This window comes from Lepidochelys kempii, chromosome 5 (assembly GCF_965140265.1).
Source record: "Lepidochelys kempii isolate rLepKem1 chromosome 5, rLepKem1.hap2, whole genome shotgun sequence".
Taxonomy (NCBI): domain Eukaryota; kingdom Metazoa; phylum Chordata; order Testudines; family Cheloniidae; genus Lepidochelys; species Lepidochelys kempii.
In genome coordinates this window covers 134,183,729-134,204,803 of record NC_133260.1, presented here as the reverse complement: position 1 = coordinate 134,204,803, position 21,075 = coordinate 134,183,729, and the positions used below count along the sequence as shown (strand labels likewise).

The following is a 21,075-nucleotide window of genomic DNA, read 5'->3' as shown; positions in this document are numbered from 1 at the left end:
GTCCCTCAATCTGCTGGCAATGCCCCTACTTATACAGCCCAAAATGCCATTGACCTTCTTGGCAACAAGGGCACACTGTTGACTCATATCCAGCCTCTCGTCCACTGTAACCCCTTGGTCCTTTTCTGCAGAACTGCTGCCTAGCCATTCGGTCCCTAGTCTGTAGCAGTGCATGGGATTCTTCAGTCCTAAGTGCAAGACTCTGCACTTGTCCTTGTTGAACCTCATCAGATTGCTTTTGGCCCAATCCTCTAATTTGTCTAGGGCCCTCTGTATCCTATCCCTGCCCTCCAGCGTATCTACCACTCCTCCCAGTTTAGTGTCATCTGCAAACTTGCGAAGGGTGCAATCCACACCATCCTCCAGATCATTTATGAAGATATTGAACAAAACCGGCCCCAAGACCGACCCTTGGGGCACTCCACTTGATACCGGCTGCCAACTAGACATGGAGCCATTGATCACTACCCATTGAGCCCGACAACCTAGCCAGCTTTCTATCCACCTTATAGTCCATGAATCCAGTCTGTACTTCTTTAACTTGCTGGCAAGAATACTGTGGGAGACCGTGTCAAAAGCTTTGCTAAAGTCAAGGAACACCACGTCCACTGCTTTCCCCTCATCCACAGAGCCAGTTATCTCGTCATAGAAGGTAATTAGATTAGTCAGGCATGACTTGCCCTTGGTGAATGCATGCTGACTGTTCCTGATCACTTTCCTCTCCTCTAAGTGCTTCAAAATTGATTCCTTGAGGACCTGCTCCATGATTTTTCCAGGGACTGAGGTGAGGCTGACTGGCCTGTAGTTCCCAGGATCCTCCTCCTTCCCTTCTTTAAAGATGGGCACTACATTAGCCTTTTAGCAGTCATCTGGGACCTCCCACAATCGCCATGAGTTTTCAAAGATAATGGCCAATGGCTCTGCAATCACATCTGCCAACTCCTTTAGCGCTCTCAGATGCAGCGCATCGGCCCCATGGACTTGTGCTCGTCCAGCTTTTCTAAATAGTCCCGAACCACTTCTTTCTCCACAGAGGGCTGGTCACCTCCTTCCCATGCTGTGCTGCCCAGTGCAGTAGTATGGAAGCTGACCTTGTTCGTGAAGACAAAGCCAAAAATAGCATTGAGTACATTAGCTTTTTCCACATCCTCTGTCACTAGGTTGCCTCCCTCATTCAGTAAGGGGCTCACAGTTTCCTTGACTTTCTTCTTGATGCTAACATACCTGAAGAAACCCTTCTTGTTACTTAACATCTCTTGCTAGCTGAAACTCCAGGTTTGACCCGGTCCGCTTAGACTTGCTCTGTTAGTGTGTGTGCGCGCGCATGTTCATCTAATTCTAGCCCTGGAGGAACCCAGTCCTGGGGAACGTAGGTCCTGCAAGATAGCTCCATTGGAAGGGGACTTGCAGAAGGAAGGAGTAGAGCTCCATATGGACACACAAGTGACGTAAGCACTACATTAATAGAATTACAGAACCCCTCCCCCCGCAGAAGAGCAACCCTAATAAATGAGCATACCCCAAAGTAACAGGCATATCTGGTAACAAATGATAAGCCAACTACTGATTTTAAAATTGCATTTTACAGTGCTGCTACAAAGAGTCCCAGGAAACCATCTATTTTCAAACTAAGATTTTGATTACACTGAGTTTTTACTTTGCAACTAAATAAGTGCAAGATACCCAATGTGGACAAAAATTACATTAATGGCCTGTCTGACTCTAGCTCTTAAGTGGGGCTGGGGGGAGGGATAGCTCAGTGGTTTGAGCATTGGCCTGCTAAACGCAGGGTTGTGAGTTCAATCCTTGAGGGGACCATTTAGGGATCGGGGGCAAAAATTGGGAATTGGTCCTGCTTTGAGCAGGGGGTTGGACTAGATGACCTCCTGAGGTCCCTTCCAACCCTGATATTCTATGATTCTATGGTAGACTGTTTTGAAGTAATCATCACTCTCGCTATTACAAATGTTAAATTATTTAAAAGGGATGTCTGGTTTTATTTAATTCCATACGCGGGGAGTATTCACTTCATTTGTTTTTTCTACCATTTGATCCACAGTTACTGCAGCAGGGGAAGCGATAGATGGATCGGCGTTTACGACACACTCCCTATCAGTACCTGGCCTGGTCCAGCTAATGATCAACCAGCGAACCAAATTTGGTGGTGAATCCTGGTCATGTACTACCTGAGGCACATTGTGACGATGACTGAAGCAGCAGCTTCCAGTTCAAATGGATTGTTAAGTACACTATTAGTGGATTCATCAAAGCATATACAAAGTTCTTACCCATCTTATAAGTTCTACAGGTTGCTTACAAAACATTTAAACCAAAGCATCTTATACTTTTTTTTGTGTTTCACTTTGAACACAAACTAGTGGACTAGCGTCCACTTTTTGGTTCTCAAGCATTGCAGTCTAGCCTTTGAAAGGGATATTTGCATTGTGATGATTGCTATATAGTGTGTGTTCAAAGTCAGCCCATGCTATCACTGCTAGATCAAGAAACAAACTGACTGATAGCCTGAAGTTGTAAACTGACCAATATAACAGGTTTTATTCCCCTACACCCTCCTCCAATACTACTAAGAGACAAAGGACCAACATATCAGTGACCACTAAAATAATCAGTGTATTAGTGTAAGGTCAGGTCTATGCTAAAAAGTTAAGTCAATCCAGCTACATCACTCAAGGGTGTGAAAAATCTATGCTCCTGAGAGACACAGTTAAGCCAACCTTACCCCTAGTGTAGACAGCATTAGGTCAATGGAAGAATTAGTCAGACAACCTAACTACCGCCTCTTGGGGAGGTGAGTTAACTACAAAAAATGGGAGAACCCCTCTCATCACTGTAACAAGCACTACAGAGGAGCAGCTGCAGCATTTCTCATGAAGATAGCCTAAGACAACTTCACTGATAAGGGGATACCTAGCTCCAACTTTTAGTAGAAATATCAAAAACCGTCTTGGTTGACATGAGCCTACTTTACAGTACGGCCTTTTACATGGGACACGGTTTTATTTATCCTCAATTTATATTATTCCTCTGGACCAGGAGTAGAATAGCAACTTGCATTACAAACAGGGCAATTTAGTGAGACAGAACAAAAGTTTGATTAACCCAACGTGGTTCACTAGTTTTATTGGTTAGTTTTGATGTTTCTGCCATGCTCTCATACCACTAATACTGAGACAATACCAGGACTTTAAAGTCCATTTGCCAGTAGCAAATAGGATTCTGTCCCTGATAAGCATATTGGGGGGGAGGGGGACTAACCCAAATCGTTTTCTTTAAAAAGCTTCTAGACTTCTGTTTGTGAAGCTATGCTTTTGCAGGTGTACCAAATTTAAACTAATGCATTTCTCCCCTCACAGTTTGCAGAGAGTCAGCTGCAGTGATATTGCTGTCCGTAGATTTCTCAAGCAGTATCAAGGGGAGATTAACACTGTTAAATTTCAATCCTCATTTTCAAAAACCCTATGGGCAGGAATGAAGCCACACAAGAGTCACATCAACTTCACTTTGCTGCTGACTGGAGAAAGCTTTGAGCAGTACAGGCAAGCACTGGAGTTATTTGAGAGAGAAAAGGCTCAAAAACCACCAGAACCCAGGAAATTGGGTAGAACAGAGGTCTATTTGCCCAGTAGTCAAGACTACAGTGGGTGTAAGATTTCTATTTCAGCAGAAAGAACCAGGGGTAGATTTGATATTTCAGACACCTGCTAGTCAAAAGCTGATACACGAGACAAAAATTCCTGTCAAGATTCTATTTGCCTTCCCAATACCTGAAAGTTTTTGGAGGAGTGGCATAGCAGGACAGAAAAAAAACAAATGCAACTGGATTTCTCACTGCTACACCGTGAGCGTATCTGACAGACAGTTTAGACCTCTCACAGGTAGGTCTGGTACACTTTTCAAAGCACTGGTCTACATTCCTAAGAGTTCCACCTTAACAAAAATCAACAGTAATGGGCCAGCAAGCTCCTCAGCCAGCTCTTCTAAACTCCTGGATAAAATTTATCTCGACCTGCTGATTTATAAATATCTAACTTTAGTAGCAGCTCTTTAACATCCTCATGAATTACTACTAGAATAGAAAGCATCATCACCTGGACTTTTCCCCAACTAACGAACAGAAATATTCATTGAACATTTCTGTGTTATCTGTTAACACAGCCCCCAAAAGTCTTTAGTAAAGTTAGCTTGATAGTTAATTGCCCATGCTCTGAACTCTATCCAAGGAAAGGTGTGATCACTGAAAGGAGTATAATATAAAATACAATTTTTTAAAAAAAATCCACATGGATAGTTTAATAAATTAGGGTAGGTATACAAAAATTATTAGAGAGGGTGTAAACATGTATGGTTATAAAATAGCTGAGAGTCCCCAGTACTTCAGATATAATAATCAATCCTATATGGCCATCCTGTAATGTATCTGAACAAAATTAGTTGTGAGCACACCTGACATTTCATGCAGTCTTAGCATTCCCTTAAAGAAGGCTTATAGAATACAATATATTTATATTAAGAAATGCCACAGAATACTGAAGAGGATTAGAAAACCAAAGAGAACTGGATTTTACCCTTCTCTAGCCTAAAAACTCAAACTGTGGCTACAAGATTGGATGCAAACAGAATTTCCAAAGACGAGCAAAATGTGCTTTACAGAAAAATACCAGTTCAACTTCTCAAAAGGACGTCTAACCTTGCCCACAGATCTTAATTTCGAGGAACGCACGACAAATTATGAAACAAAAAAGGTGCCACAAGTACTCCTTTCAGAGTAGCAGCCGTGTTAGTCTGTATTCGCAAAAAACAGGAGGACTTGTGGCACCTTAGAGACTAACCAATTTATTTGAGCATAAGCTTTCGTGAGCTACAGCTCACTTCATCGGATGCATTCAGTGGAAAATACAGTGGGGTACGAGTTTTTTCATGAAGTTGATAGATTTCCACTCCATACAGCTAAATTCAGTGCCTGTTCTTTTTGCGCATACATACTACTAAATGTTTATTCTGACAGCATAGAATTTTGAAGTTACTATTTTTACAGAGTCATCCACTGAGTATCAAGAAGCAAAGTACAGGCCCTTATACTTCACAGCTTCCCCAACTATTTGTGCAGTAGCAGTTAAAGGAGAAATGTAACTAGCCTTTAGAGGGGAAACAAACTGCCATATCAGGGCTGATAAAAATCGTTCGTGAAGACAGAGGCAAAAAAAGCACTGAGGTTAAATCCCAAAGCAGTAATGTCAAAAACAACATATGGCTTAAAACTAATGACTAGTCTGCCAACCCATATGAATTTATATTACCTAAAGATTCAGAACTTAGGTAACTCAGGGCCTAGTGGCTCCTGCTGGTATTAGAAAATGAAATTAAGTAATTGAAACTAGAAGGTATGTTGCAGACTTAGTTGTAGTGATCCACTTAGATAAGAACATAAGAATGGCCACACTGGGTCAGACCAATGGTCCATCTAGCCCAGTATCCCGACTTCCACTGACAGTGGCCAGTGCCAGATGCTTCAGAGGGAATCAAATAAAACAGGGAAATTATGGAGTGATCCATGCCCTGTCTCCAGCTTCCGGGAGTCACAGGTCATGGGACACTCAGGACAGGGGCTTCCATCCTTGACTATCTTGGCTAATAGCCATTGATAGACCTATCCTCCATGAACCCTTCTAATTTTTTTTTAACCCAGTTACAATTTTGGCCTTCACGAGTTCCACAGATGTGTGAAGTAGTACTTCCGTACTTTAAATTTGCTGCATATTAATTTCATTGGTGAACCCTGCTTCTTGTGTTATATGAAGGGATCAATAACTTTCTTATTCACTTTCTCCACACTGTTTGTGATTGAATAGACCTCTATCATCTCCCTCCTTAGTCCTCTTTTTTCTAAACTGAAGAGTCCCAGTCTTTTTAATCTCTCCTATGGAAGTTGTTCCATACTCTTAAATACTTTAATTGCCCTTCTCTGTACCTTTTCCAATTCTATTATCTTTTTTGAGAGGAGAGATGACCAGAACTGCAAACAGTACTCAAGGTGTAAGCGTACCATGGATTTATACAGTGGCATGGTGATATTTTCTGTCTTATGTATCCCTTTTCTAATGGTTTCTAACCTTATCTTTTTTGACTGCTATTATATATTGAGCAGATATTTTCAGAGAACTATCCACAATGACTTCAAGATCTCTTTCTTGAGTGGTAACCACCAATTTAGATATCATCATTTTGTATATATAGTTGGGATTATGTTTTCCAATATGCACAACTTTGCATATATCAACATTGAATTTTATCGGTCATTTTGTCATCCAGTTTAGTAAAATCCCTTTGTAACTCTCTGCAGACAGCTCTGGATCTATCTTGAGTAATTGTGTGTCACCTGCAAAGTTTGCCACCTGTTTACCCACTTCTCAAGATTATTGTTGAATAGCACAGGTCCTTGTCCAGCCCTTTGGAGGACTCCGCTATTTAACTCTCTCCATTGTTTAAACTGACCATTTATTCCTACCCTTTGATTACTATGTTTTTAATCTGTTACTGATCCATGAGTGGACCTTCCCTCTTATCCCATGACTGCTTACTTTGCTTAAGAGTCTTTAGTGTAGGACCCTGTCAAAGGCTTTCTGAAAGTCCAGGTACTCTATATGCACTAGATAACCCTTGTCCACAAGCTTGTTGATAACCTCAAAGAATTCTAACAGATTGGTGAGGCATGATTTCTCTTTGCAAATACCATGTTAACTCTTCCTCAGAGCATTGTGTTTATCTAGATGCCTGACAATTTTGTTCTCTACTATGGTTTCAACCAATTTACCAGGTAATGAAGTTAGGCTTCTTACCGTGTAATTGCCAAGATAGCCTCTTAAGTCTTTTTTAAAAATTGGCATTACATCAGATTGGTCGCATAAGGAAATCGAGGCTCAGGTGATCTTTAGTGGGATTCTGCCTGTTCCTAGAGAAGGGCAACAAAGGTGTGACAAGATTATGATGCTCAACAGATGGAAAGGCACTTGTGCTATAAGGAGGGCTTTGGAATGTGTGGCCACTGGGAAGCATTCATGGACAGAGGACTGTTCTCTCGGAATGGACTTCACCTGAGTAAGGAAGGAAATAGACTTCTAGGATGGCACAACTGATTAAGAGAGCTTTAAACTAGGAATCTGGGGGAGATGGTTGGGAGATATCCAGGTAATCTCCACGCCGGAGTTTAACATTGAGAGGGAAGAAAACTAAGTAAGAAAGGATGCAGCCGTGGGTAGGAGAATGGACATAAGGAGGAAGGGTAGTGTACATACCAGTCTAATAGGTGATACTGGCGGTAGAATGTCTGCTCCTAATCGGGTAAAGAATGTGAGTGAGGCCAAAGAGCAAAAATTAAGATGTTTGTACACTAATGCGAGGAGCCTAGGTAACAAAATGGAGGAACTAGAGCTACCGGTACAGGAAGTGAAATCAGATATTACGGGGATAACAGAAACATGGTGGAATAGGAGTCATGACTGGACTACATGAAGGGTATGTGCTGTTTAGGAAAGACAGAAATAAAGGCAAAGGTAGTGGAGTAGCACTGTATATCAATGATGAGGTAGAATGCAAAGAAATAAGAAGTGATAGAATGGACAAGAGAGTCTATCTGGGTAAAAATCACTTTGGGGAAGAGAGCTACTAGAGCCTCCTCTGGGATAGTGCTCAGGGTGTGCTATGGACCGCCAGGATCCGATCTGGATATGGATAGAGACCTCTTTAATGCTTTTAATGAAGTAAATACTAATGGGAATTGTGTGATCATGGGAAACTAACTTCCCAGATATAGACTGGAGGATAAATGTTAGTAATAATAATAGGGCTCAGATTTTCCTGGATGCGATAACTGATGGATTCCTTCATCAAGTAGTTGCTGAACCAACAAGAGAGGATACCATTTTAGATTTGGTTTTGGTGAGTAGTGAGGACCTCATAGAAGAAATGGTTGTAGGGGACAACCTTGGTTCAAGCGATCATGAGCTAATTCAGTTCAAACTAAATGGAAGGATAAACAAAAATAGATCTGTGACTAGGGTTTTTGATTTCAAAGGGGCTAACTTTAAAAAATTAAAGAAATTAATTAGGGAAGTGGATTTGACTGGACTGAAGAACTTGTGGATCTAAAGGCAGAGGAGGCCTGGAATTACTTCAAGTCAAAGTTGCAGAAACTATCAGAAGCCTGCATCCCAAGAAAGGGGAAAAAATTCTTCGGCAGGAGTTGTAAACCAAGCTGGATGAGCAAGCACCTTAGAGAGGTGATTAAGAAAAAGCAGACAGCCTACAAGGCGTAGAAGATGGGAGGGATCAGCAAGGAAAGCTACCTTATTGAGGTCAGGACAGGTAGGGATAAAGTGAGAAAGGCCAAAAGCCATGTAGAGTTGGACCTTGCAAAGGGAATTAAAAGCGATAGTAAAAGGTTTTATAGCCATATAAATAAGAAGAAAAGAAAAAAGAAGTGGGACCCCTAAACACTGGAGGATGGCGTGGAGGTTAAGGAAAATCTACGCATGGCCCAATATCTAAATACTTTGCTTCAGTCTTTAATGAGGAGCTTAGGGATAATGATAGGGCGACAAATGGGAATTAGGATATGGAGGTAGACATTACCACATCCGAGGTAGATGCCAAACTTGAACAGCTTAATGGGACTAAATCGGGGGGCCCGGATAATCTTCATCCAAGAAGATTAAAGGAACTGGCACATGAAATTGCAAGCCCATTAGCAAAAAATGTCAATGAATCTGTAACCTTAGGGGTTGTACCGTATGACTGGAGAATCGCTAACAGTTCCTATTTTTAAGAAAGGGGGAAAAATGTGATCTGGGTAACTACAGACCAGTTTGTTTGACATCTGTAGCATGCAAGGTCTTGGAAAAAATTTTGAAGGAGAAAGTAGTTAAGGACATAGTGGTAACTGGGACAAAGTACAACATGGTTTTACAAAAGGTAGATTGTGTCAAACCAACCTGATCTCTTTCTTTGAGAAGGTAACAGATTTTTTTAGACAAAGGAAACCTAGTGGATCTAATTTACCTTGATTTCAGTAAGGCATCTGATAAGGTTCCACATTGGGAATTATTAGCTAAATTGGAAAAAGATGGGGATCAATATGAAAACTGAAAGGTGGATAAGGAACTGGTTAAAGGGGAGACAACAACAGGTCATACTGAAAGGTGAACTGCCAGGCTGGAAGGAGGTTACTAGTGGAGTTCCTCAGGGATCGATTTTGGGACCAATCTTTTTATTACTGACCTTGGCACAAAAAGTTGGAGTGTGCTAATAAAGTCTGTGGATGACACGAAGCTGAGAGGTATTGCCAATACAGAGAAGGACCGGGATATCATACAGGAAGATCTGGATGACCTTGTAAACTGGAGTAACAGTAATAGGATTAAATGTAATAGTGAAAAGTGCAAGGTCATGCATTTAGGGATTAACAACAAGAATTTTTGTTATAAACTGGGGACACATCACTTGGAAGTAACAGAGGAGGAGAAGGACCTTGAGTACTGGTTGATCACAGGATGATTACGAATCGCCAATGTGATATGGCCGTGAAAAAAGCTAATGCAGCCTTGGGATGCATCAGGCAAGGTATTTCCAGTAGAGATAAGGAGGTGTTAGTACCGTTATACAAGGCACTGGTGAGACCTCATCTGGAATATTATGTGCGGCTCTGGTCTCCCATGTTTAAGAAGGATGAATTCAAACTGGAACAGGTACAGAGAAGGGCTACTAGGATGATCCTTGGAATGGAAAACCTGTCTTATGAAAGGACACTCAAAGAGCTTGGCTTGTTTAGCCTAACCAAAAGAAGACAGAGGAGATATGATTGCTCTCTATAAATATATCAGAGGGATAAATATCACGGAGGGAGGAGAATTATCTAAGCTCAGTACCAATGTGGACACAAGAACAAATAGATATAAACTGGCCATCAGAAAATTTAGACTTGAAATTAGATGAAGGTTTCTAACCATCAGAGGAGTGAAGTTCTGGAACAGCCTTCCAAGGGAAGCAGTGGGGGCAAAAGACCTATCTGGCTTTAAGACGAAGCTTGATAAGTTTATGGAAAGGATGATATGATGGGATAGCCTAATTTTGGCAATTAATTGATTAACTATTAGCGGTAGATATGCCCAATGGCCTGTGATGGGATGTTAGATGGGGTGGGATCTGAGTTACTACAGAGAATTCTTTCCTGGGTGTCTGGCTGGTGAGTTTTGCCCACAAGCTTAGGGTTTAGCTGATGGCCATATATGGGGTCGGGAAGGAATTTTCCTCCAGGGCAGATTGGCAGAGGCCCTGGCGGTTTTTCGCCTTCCTCTGCAACGTGGGGCACGAGTCACTTGCTGGAGGATTCGCTGCACCTCAAAGTCTTTAAACCACGATTTGAGGACTTCAGTAGCTCAGACATAGGTTAAAGGTTTGTTACAGAAGTGGGTGGGTGAGATTCTGTTGCCTGCACTGTGCAAGAGGTCAGACTAGACAATCATAATGGTCCCTTCTGACCTTAAAGTTTATGATTCTAAGATTCTATAAGAGGCTCTATTCAGAAGCACAGCTTCAGCATGCCACATTATATTCCCTTTTGGTTTAAAATTGCCAACTTTTCCCTTTGAAGATTTATTGGACTGGAAAGAAAATACTTGATTTTTCTACCACACCATAGGAAATAAAAGTAGCAGAACTGCAGTATTTACTTTTATATCATAACACCACAACTTGGTTGTTGAGTCAAGAAGCATGCCCTTCCACGCTAGCAAGCATAAAGCATACTATGGCATTGGCAGCTGATGACAATGTTTAGGAAAGAGCTAATGACAAGTTACAGTAGATGAATGGAAGAATAGGGATACTTCCAAACCTTAGGTTTGGCCTAAACCTAAAATTTAGATCAACCTAGCTAACACCTTCTGTCGCTAAGTGTCTACACCAGAGGTCGGCAACCTTTCAGAAGTGGTGTGCCAAGTCTTCATTTATTCCCTCTAATTTAAGGTTTCGCATGCCAGTAATACATTTTAACATTTTTAGAAGGTCTCTTTCTATAAGTCTATAATATATAACTAAACTATCATATGTAAAGTAAATAAGGTTTTTTAAATGTTTAAGAAGCTTCATTTAAAATTAAATTAAAATGCAGATCTTATAAATTTGGTGTAATCCTTGCCTTTGCTTTTCCTTGCTGAGTTTTCCAATGTCTGGCATGTATTTGGATACTTCACTGAGAAGCCTGTGTGCAGCTTGATCATTTGTTAACTGGCTCTGAGAGGGACAGAGGACAGATTTCATGTGTGAAAAATACCTGTTCACACAGGTATGTGGATCCAAATGCTGAAAGCATTGCAAACGCAGTTTTCTTCAAACAGTTAAATTTCACTGGCAGGGATTTCCAGCAGGTCAGAATTGAGGCCCCATGATCTCTCTTCGTAGCTTCAAGTGCACTCTGCAGATCTCCAAACTTCAATGCCCACAAATCTGAGCTTTTTTTTATTGAATGAGCTGCATTTTGAAATCTTCAACACCCATCCACTAAAATACAGACAAATCCAAGTTGCTTTCATCAAACTTTTCAGGTTTAATTACAAAAGAAAGCATTGGGCCAAATCGCTAGAACTGTTGAAATCTGTCGGAATATTCTGATTCCAGTTCTTGCATATACATTCTAATCTCAACGTCAGACGCAGCGCGCTGTTCCACGTGGCGTGAGAGTGATATAAGCAGCAAATCAGGACTTAAAAATATCCCGGTACGGTGGCGCTGGAACAATTCTTAAGGTGGGGGTGCTGAGCTGTGCCCCATCTTGCCCCTACCTGCACCCCTCACTGCCCCAGGCTGGGGCCAGTGGGCCACAGCTGGGGGCAGCTGCAGAGCCCTGGGCCAGCAGCCAGGACCCCAGGCTAGCAGCATAGCCCCCAGACAGGTGGCAGAGACTCAGGGCTGAGGGGGACTGGCAGACGAAAACCCAGCTGGCAGGGGGCCGGCAGCCAGTACCCCAGGCCAGCAGCGGAGTCCCCGGGACCGATGGCCAGGACCCAGGCAGTGTGAGTGCCACTGAAAATCAGCTCGTGTGCCACCTTTGGCAGGCATGCCATAGGTTGCCTACCCCTGGTCTACACTACAGTGGTGATCTGTGTCACTGCAGTGCTTGTAGTTGTAGATCTGCTCACAAGGTGATCTATTAAAACTAAGGGCAAGTCTAAAATTTAGACAAGTAAAGCAGATCATTTTGGGGTATTTATTACTCACTTTATTCTTGAATATTGACCAAATGCAAAGTCCTATCTGCCACAAAAATCAAGTGTTTAGGGCTAGATGCCACTCCTGTTGATTTCAATGGCAAAACTACCACTGACTTCAGTTAGGGCAGGATTGTGCTTTTAAGCGCTGTGGCCTTCCCACTTCATTAACAGCTTTTAAACAGTCTTTAGCAAAACTTCTGAAGTACTGAAGAGATTAGAAACTGATGGGACCAATATGTCTTTCAGTCTCAAACTCGCATATAAATCCATTTGTAAAGTTTCAACCACCCAAAAGACTATTTGGTTTAGTAACATTATCTGATTCACAAATTTGACATTACCACTACAAGTAGGACCACAGAAAAGAACCAGAGTTAAGTTTTGGGATTTCCCCCACATATATGTTTGTGATTACATCACCAGAAAAAGCATTTCAGATTTGTCAGATTTTACCTAGGCTCTGTGCTCCTCTGACTGACAGGTTTTTACCCACATCCTTTATTGTAAGCCTGCTGCCTTACTCCCCACCCCTCAAAGTCTCCCTTACCTTCCCTGCTAGAGTAGTCACTTCTTCCTATCACCCTCCAAGACCCGAGTATCAGTTTTGATGGAGCACTAAGAACGCTGACTCAATGAAGCCACATGCAACACCACCATCCCCACTGTAGCTTTTCCCCCTTCCTCTTCCCATTGCAGCTTCAATGGAACCTGCTTCATGTCCAGGATTCCTTTTGTTAGACCCCCACCCTCCAAGCAGATTCCATAATGCTAAAATTTGAGAGGCTGACACTTTCATCACCACAACAGATATCTGCTATGAACAGGGCTTTTTGATGTGTACATACTAGTTATATTTATATTTTACTGTTAAAATTAACATGAACACAAAATTTGTCCAAAAGTTGTTTTTTAAAATAGCTTCCACAACTTTTTTAAAAAAAGACATTTCTCAAACAGGCATTCCCTAAAGAGTGCTAGCACAGGAGAAATCAGGCAATGTTAACTAGACACTTTTGAAGAAGAGTGACATTTTTGGCATTTCTCTCAGCTTGGAAAGAGAGATTTACTTCAATAGCCTCGTAAAATTTAAGTTAAACATAACTTAACCAGGTTGAATTATTGAGATCAGTATTCAACATATTAGGGAAGCTTAAAAACATTTTACCCAGCACTGCTGTATATTTAGCAGCATGCTTTTTCTGGGCCACATCAACTGCATCTTGGTCTAGGCATTCCCAACAACATAACACCTTTCAAAGTCTACAACTCTGGATTGTCATAACTGTCTTTCAGCACAGGAAAGAACTCCTTTGCTAGACACTATTGCAAAAGTCTCAGGTAGTGGGAATTATTTCAGCCTGTGGTCCTCTACTGCATTCACCATTTCAATCAAACATTGTCAGTAAACAGGAGTACCAACTATTATGCCAGGACTCCTTGTTTTTGTGGATTACAGACTAACACGGCTATCCCCTGATATTATATAAACAGGTGCTTTTATTCATCCTGAACCAAACAGAATGCATTACAAGTATTCAGCCAGCAAAACTTAAAACACTGCAACTGCTCCAACTGGCAAAACGATTTTCCATTGAGAATGAGGGGTGTAAATATGATCTCTGCACACTTGTTCCAAAAGTTGACTGCCCAAAAATTCAGAGGCCAGAACAAAGTGTGGCACGTATTTTCCCCCCCAATGCAAACCCCACAGAACTTCTCCAACCATGAGGCCTTTAGCCAAGACTTTCTTAAACCAAGTATTATACCAGATGACATGTTCTACAGTTTCTACCTGATAAATTTAGAAGGGTACTTCCATGGACACAAGACAGGGTCCTGCTTCAAGTCTAGTAATTAAAAAGGGGAAGTTCAGACCATGCTAGTACTTAAAAAAATAAATAAATAAATAAATAAATAAAAGCAACACCAACATCTAACTTAGGACCATAGCAACAACATTCAATAACTTGGTTATATGAGCCTGTTCTTTGATTAAGGGAGATATAGTCAGAAGTTTATGCAAAATGCTGAAATTGTTACTAAATTTGTGGTTATTTTAATATAAAATGAAAATTAAGTGTGTTCTTTCATGTTCTTAGTGGAAAGTATAGTTAAATATTTTCCTGACTTCTGATGGTTGAATACTTCTAATGACAATCTGTAGTGTTTCTTACTTTGCACTCAAGATCAGTTATTTCTTTGTTCTTTTAAGCTTGACTTATATAAAGAAAGTTAAAGAAGTGGTCAGAAATTGCTAGAATAGTAGGAGGTTTAAAACATAAATTTCCTGAGCCTATCTTAACTAGATAATTTTGGCCATGTCACAGTACAGGGCAGTGCTCCAGGTAATCAAACCTACCTTTGGCATTGAGCACATAGAAACAGTGAATTGACTAAATGTAACGTTTCAAAAACTCCCAGGAGTTAACACGTTTTGATTCAACACAAGTCTAACATTTGGTTTGGGCACTAGTACACTTCACTATAAAGGGCCATTTTCAAAATTAGACTGAAAGGGAACATCCAACCAATAAAACAGCTTTGAAACCTAAATTAACAAGACTATTTTAAAGGATTTGGTGATTTAAACTGATTTTGGTTTTTAACACAGGCCTCATGAGCATGTTTTTTTATAAAGCTGGCATTACAACTGTATCATCAGCTGTTCTAATGTTTGGCATACTTTTTCCAACTAGTTTCTCCTGAATTTGCTAGTTTAATACTTCAACCCTATTGCTGCAGAGTTACCAAGATCATGGTTTCATGATATATAATTTGACATAAGATACCCAAAAAATCTTCTCATATTTTTAGCCATAATTCTACTGAAACATTGTGTGTATGCAAAGCCCCTAATTTACTGGAGCAAGTTCTTTGCTCAGGTACACCTACACAGTGATCAAATGTTTATTAATTGGAGAAGCCATTCTACTTCCCCATCCTCCAACACCTAGCCCAAGGGTGGGGAACCTACGGCCCATGGGCCAGATCCAGCCCGCTGCTTCATTTTAGCTGGCAGCTTTCCGTGGAGTGGGCCAGAAGCTCTGAGTCCCCCCACCCCCCAAACTCCGTGCCCTAAGTCAGAACCCCCTCCCTCACACCCTAACTCCTCCCAGACCCTGCACCCCCACCCAACTGGCTGCCGCAGCCCTGTGCCCCCTCCCACACACAAACTCCCTCCCTGAGCCCGCACCCCAAACCTCCTCCCACACCCCAATCCCCTACCCCAGCAATGAGCTTGCTCCTGCACTCCAAACTCCTTGGCCCCAGCTCAGAGCCCTCTCCTACACCCCAAAGCCTGCACCCACCAGCCAAAGCCCTCACCCCCTCCCGCACCCAAACTCCTTGTCAGAGCCTAGAGCCCTGTACCGCACCCTGAAACCCTCATATCTGGCCCCAACCCGGAGCCTAGGGGAAGCCCCGAGCCTCTGCACGCCCCTGCAGGGCTGTGTGTGGCCTGTGACTGATTTTTTTATGTGGGTCAGTGCCCTTGATAGAAAAAAGGTTCCCCACCCCTGACCTAGCCAATACTTTTTGCAGTCTCACATGCATGGCTTGTGTGGCTGGGCAAACCCCCCCCTTAATCCCCTCCTTTTGCTGAGGTTTCCTAGGACCTCAGAGCTGCTCCAATTCACTCAATATGATGAGAAGGGGAATAAAAAGAGAGAAAGTGACTCCCTGGGTAGGGATTAATTATAAAGGCTAGTGTTTTAAGCCTGTGAAGGACTCCGCTGTGTACATTTCAATTAAACATTCACAGTCTCTCTCAGCCAACTTGTCTAGACCCAAGCACCCCTGTGAGCAAGCTGCAGCTACCCTTCACAACACTCAATTATCTTTTCTTTTTGGGGGTGGGGGGAGAAGAGGAGAGCAGAGGTGTTTAAACAATCAAACCTAGGGAAACGATGAGGCACAGAGGTCTTTCGATAGTTTCACTGCCGAGCCCTAATGGGCAAGGCCTGGGGAAGATCCACTGAAATCCCAGTGGGGTGTTAAAAGATGGCAGCACGTATGGGTGTAACATGGGGGAACAAGCTGTAAGAGTTTGCACCCACATTCCTCTCCGAGTTTAAAGGGCACCGTAGTGAACTTCCAAAGCTGGTCAGGGTATAAGTACCTAACCCTCATTTTAGTTACACATACAACCCCCCCTCCCATCCCCCCCAATATCAATATTTTGCAGTAACACCCGTCCCCCACCACCTTGCAGAGTTAGTCTCTAAGGTGCCACAAGTCCTCCTTTTCTTTTTGTGGATACAGAGTAACAGGGCGGCTACTCTGAAACCACTCACAGGGACTGCCAGTGAAGTCACCCCACGCATGCACCCCCACTACAGAGCTGTCACTGCAACCGAAACTCTAAAGGAACTACTAGAATCCCGCCCCCCAAACACACACACAAAAGCCTCTGGGGTCTCTCAATTCACACCCAGCACAGCCACCCCCCCTCCCCGAGGAGAAGTGCAGTCACAGCAACCTGCACCCCAGGCCAGGCCATGAGTCTCCCCACATACACCAACCCCACCAGACACACACAGGCCTCACCCAGCAGAGACGCACCAGTCCTCCCTCGCGCCCTAAGGAGACACATGCCCTGCAAAACAGGTCTCCACTATTCACAAACTGGAACAGCTGCTAACCACCCCCCACAGCCTCCCCACCTCTATCGCCCCCCCAACCTCCCTCCACGCCACTCCCCCAACCCCCCACAGCCTCCCCACCTCTATCGCCCCCCCAACCTCCCTCCGCGCCACTCCCCCAACCCCCCACAGCCTCCCCACCTCTATCGCCCCCCCAACCTCCCTCCGCGCCACTCCCCCAACCCCCCACAGCCTTCCCACCTCTATCGCCCCCCCAACCTCCCTCCGCGCCACTCCCCCAACCCCCCACAGCCTCCCCACCTCTATCGCCCCCCCAACCTCCCCCCGCGCCACTCCCCCAACCCCCCCCAGCCTCCCCACCTCTATCGCCCCCCCAACCTCCCTCCGCGCCACTCCCCCAACCCCCCACAGCCTCCCCACCTCTATCGCCCCCCCAACCTCCCCCCGCGCCACTCCCCCAACCCCCCCACAGCCTCCCCACCTCTATCGCCCCCCCAACCTCCCTCCGCGCCACTCCCCCAACCCCCCCCAGCCTCCCCACCTCTATCGCCCCCCCAACCTCCCTCCGCGCCACTCCCCCAACCCCCCCCAGCCTCCCCACCTCTATCGCCCCCCCAACCTCCCTCCGCGCCACTCCCCCAACCCCCCACAGCCTCCCCACCTCTATCGCCCCCCCAACCTCCCTCCGCGCCACTCCCCCAACCCCCCACAGCCTCCCCACCTCTATCGCCCCCCCAACCTCCCCCGCGCCACTCCCCCAACCCCCCACAGCCTCCCCACCTCTATCGCCCCCCCAACCTCCCTCCGCGCCACTCCCCCAACCCCCCCCAACCTCCCTCCGCGCCACTCCCCCAACCCCCACAGCCTCCCCACCTCTATCGCCCCCCCAACCTCCCCCCGCGCCACTCCCCCAACCCCCCACAGCCTCCCCACCTCTATCGCCCCCCCAACCTCCCTCCGCGCCACTCCCCCAACCCCCCACAGCCTCCCCACCTCTATCGCCCCCCCAACCTCCCTCCGCGCCACTCCCCCCACCTCTATCGCCCCCCAACCTCCCCCGCGCCACTCCCCCCACCTCTATCGCCCCCCAACCTCCCTCCGCGCCACTCCCCCAACCCCCCACAGCCTCCCCACCTCTATCGCCCCCCCAACCTCCCTCCGCGCCACTCCCCCAACCCCCCACAGCCTCCCCACCTCTATCGCCCCCCAACCTCCCCCCGCGCCACTCCCCCAACCCCCCACAGCCTCCCCACCTCTATCGCCCCCCCAACCTCCCTCCGCGCCACTCCCCCAACCCCCCACAGCCTCCCCACCTCTATCGCCCCCCCAACCTCCCTCCGCGCCACTCCCCCAACCCCCCACAGCCTCCCCACCTCTATCGCCCCCCCAACCTCCCTCCGCGCCACTCCCCCAACCCCCCACAGCCTCCCCACCTCTATCGCCCCCCAACCTCCCCCCGCGCCACTCCCCCAACCCCCCACAGCCTCCCCACCTCTATCGCCCCCCCAACCTCCCTCCGCGCCACTCCCCCAACCCCCCACAGCCTCCCCACCTCTATCGCCCCCCCAACCTCCCTCCGCGCCACTCCCCCAACCCCCCACAGCCTCCCCACCTCTATCGCCCCCCCAACCTCCCTCCGCGCCACTCCCCCAACCCCCCACAGCCTCCCCACCTCTATCGCCCCCCCAACCTCCCTCCGCGCCACTCCCCCAACCCCCCACAGCCTCCCCACCTCTATCGCCCCCCCAACCTCCCTCCGCGCCACTCCCCCAACCCCCCACAGCCTCCCCACCTCTATCGCCCCCCCAACCTCCCTCCGCGCCACTCCCCCAACCCCCCACAGCCTCCCCACCTCTATCGCCCCCCCAACCTCCCTCCGCGCCACTCCCCCAACCCCCCACAGCCTCCCCACCTCTATCGCCCCCCAACCTCCCCCCGCGCCACTCCCCCAACCCCCCACAGCCTCCCCACCTCTATCGCCCCCCCAACCTCCCTCCGCGCCACTCCCCCAACCCCCCACAGCCTCCCCACCTCTATCGCCCCCCCAACCTCCCCCCGCGCCACTCCCCCCACCTCTATCGCCCCCCCAACCTCCCCCCGCGCCACTCCCCCCACCTCTATCGCCCCCCCAACCTCCCCCCGCGCCACTCCCCCCACCTCTATCGCCCCCCAACCTCCCCCCGCGCCATTCCCCCAACCCCCCACAGCCTCCCCACCTCTATCGCCCCCCCAACCTCCCTCCGCGCCACTCCCCCAACCCCCCACAGCCTCCCCACCTCTATCGCCCCCCCAACCTCCCTCCGCGCCACTCCCCCAACCCCCCCCAGCCTCCCCACCTCTATCGCCCCCCCAACCTCCCCCCGCGCCACTCCCCCAACCCCCCACAGCCTCCCCACCTCTATCGCCCCCCAACCTCCCTCCGCGCCACTCCCCCCACCTCTATCGCCCCCCAACCTCCCTCCGCGCCACTCCCCCCACCTCTATCGCCCCCCCAACCTCCCTCCGCGCCACTCCCCCCACCTCTATCGCCCCCCCAACCTCCCTCCGCGCCACTCCCCCCACCTCTATCGCCCCCCAACCTCCCTCCGCGCCACTCCCCCAACCCCCCACAGCCTCCCCACCTCTATCGCCCCCCCAACCTCCCCCCGCGCCACTCCCCCAACCCCCCCCAGCCTCCCCACCTCTATCGCCCCCCCAACCTCCCTCCGCGCCACTCCCCCAACCCCCCACAGCCTTCCCACCTCTATCGCCCCCCCAACCTCCCTCCGCGCCACTCCCCCAACCCCCCACAGCCTCCCCACCTCTATCGCCCCCCCAACCTCCCCCCGCGCCACTCCCCCAACCCCCCCCAGCCTCCCCACCTCTATCGCCCCCCCAACCTCCCTCCGCGCCACTCCCCCAACCCCCCACAGCCTCCCCACCTCTATCGCCCCCCCAACCTCCCCCCGCGCCACTCCCCCAACCCCCCACAGCCTTCCCACCTCTATCGCCCCCCCAACCTCCCTCCGCGCCACTCCCCCAACCCCCCCCAGCCTCCCCACCTCTATCGCCCCCCCAACCTCCCTCCGCGCCACTCCCCCAACCCCCCCCAGCCTCCCCACCTCTATCGCCCCCCCAACCTCCCTCCGCGCCACTCCCCCAACCCCCCACAGCCTTCCCACCTCTATCGCCCCCCCAACCTCCCCCCGCGCCACTCCCCCAACCCCCCCCAGCCTCCCCACCTCTATCGCCCCCCCAACCTCCCTCCGCGCCACTCCCCCCCCAGCCTCCCCGCCCCCCCGCGCACCGTCTCCTCGGGGTCGATGTCGATCTTGAAGGTCTGCTGCTGCAGGGTTTTCAGGGTGATCTGCATGGCGAGGGCGCCGCCCCGGGGCTCGGCCGCCCCGCGCTCGCGGCCTGCGCCTCCCGGACCCGCTCCCGCCGCCGGGGCCCCGGGGGCCGCTCCCGCCGCTGGGCGCGCGGGCAGGGCAGGGGAGGGGAGGGCAGGGGAGGGGGCGTCGGGGGAGGGGCGGGGGCGCGCGTGCGGGCGGGCGGGCGGGAGTCTCTCGCGGCTCACAGCCTGGCCGCCGCCATCATGACTCGCCTCCGCAGCCCCCTGCGCAAGCGAGGAGGAGGGGGAGGGGAGCGGGGCAGGGACGCTCGGTGCGCAGGCGCGGGAGGGGGCGGCCGCTGCGCATGTGCCGGGAGGGCTTCGGCTGGGGCGGGAGAAGCTGCTGGGCAGGAAGGGGATTGAAGGAGGGGGAGGGGCTAAATTGGGCTGGGGCGGGCAGGGTCCACCTGGGGGCTGGGATTGGGGGCAGGGGCTTCTGGGGGGCTGGGTTACGGCTGCTGGGGGGCAAGGGCTTCTGGGGGGCTGGGATTGGGGGAGGAGGCTCCTGGGGGGGCAGGGGCTGCTGGGGGGCTGGGATTGGGGGAAGGGGCTTCTGGGGGGCTGGGTTACGGCTGCTGGGGGGCAAGGGCTTCTGGGGGGCTGGGATTGGGGGAGGAGGCTCCTGGGGGGGAAGGGGATGCGGGGGGCTGGGATTGGGGAGAAGGGGCTGCAGAGGGCTGGGTTCGGGTTGCTGGGGGGCAGGGGCTGCTGGGGGGCTGGGATTGGGGGCAGGGGCTTCTGGGGGGCTGGGTTACGGCTGCTGGGGGGCAAGGGCTTCTGGGGGGCTGGGATTGGGGGAGGAGGCTCCTGGGGGGGAAGG

General features: G+C 48.7%; 1 protein-coding gene across 2 annotated transcripts in view; it reads right to left on the bottom strand.

Annotated features, from left to right (window-relative positions):
- The window catches only part of RAD23B (RAD23 homolog B, nucleotide excision repair protein), a 56,273-nt gene extending 35,770 nt beyond the window's left edge, over positions 1–20,503 (bottom strand). For both annotated transcript variants that reach the window (XM_073346004.1, XM_073346003.1), the window contains exon 1: positions 20,172–20,503. In XM_073346004.1, coding sequence (XP_073202105.1) covers positions 20,172–20,237 — 66 coding nt within the window. In that variant the 5' untranslated portion in view covers positions 20,238–20,503. The remainder of the gene's footprint in view (positions 1–20,171) is intronic.
- Positions 20,504–21,075: the final 572 nt, after the last annotated feature.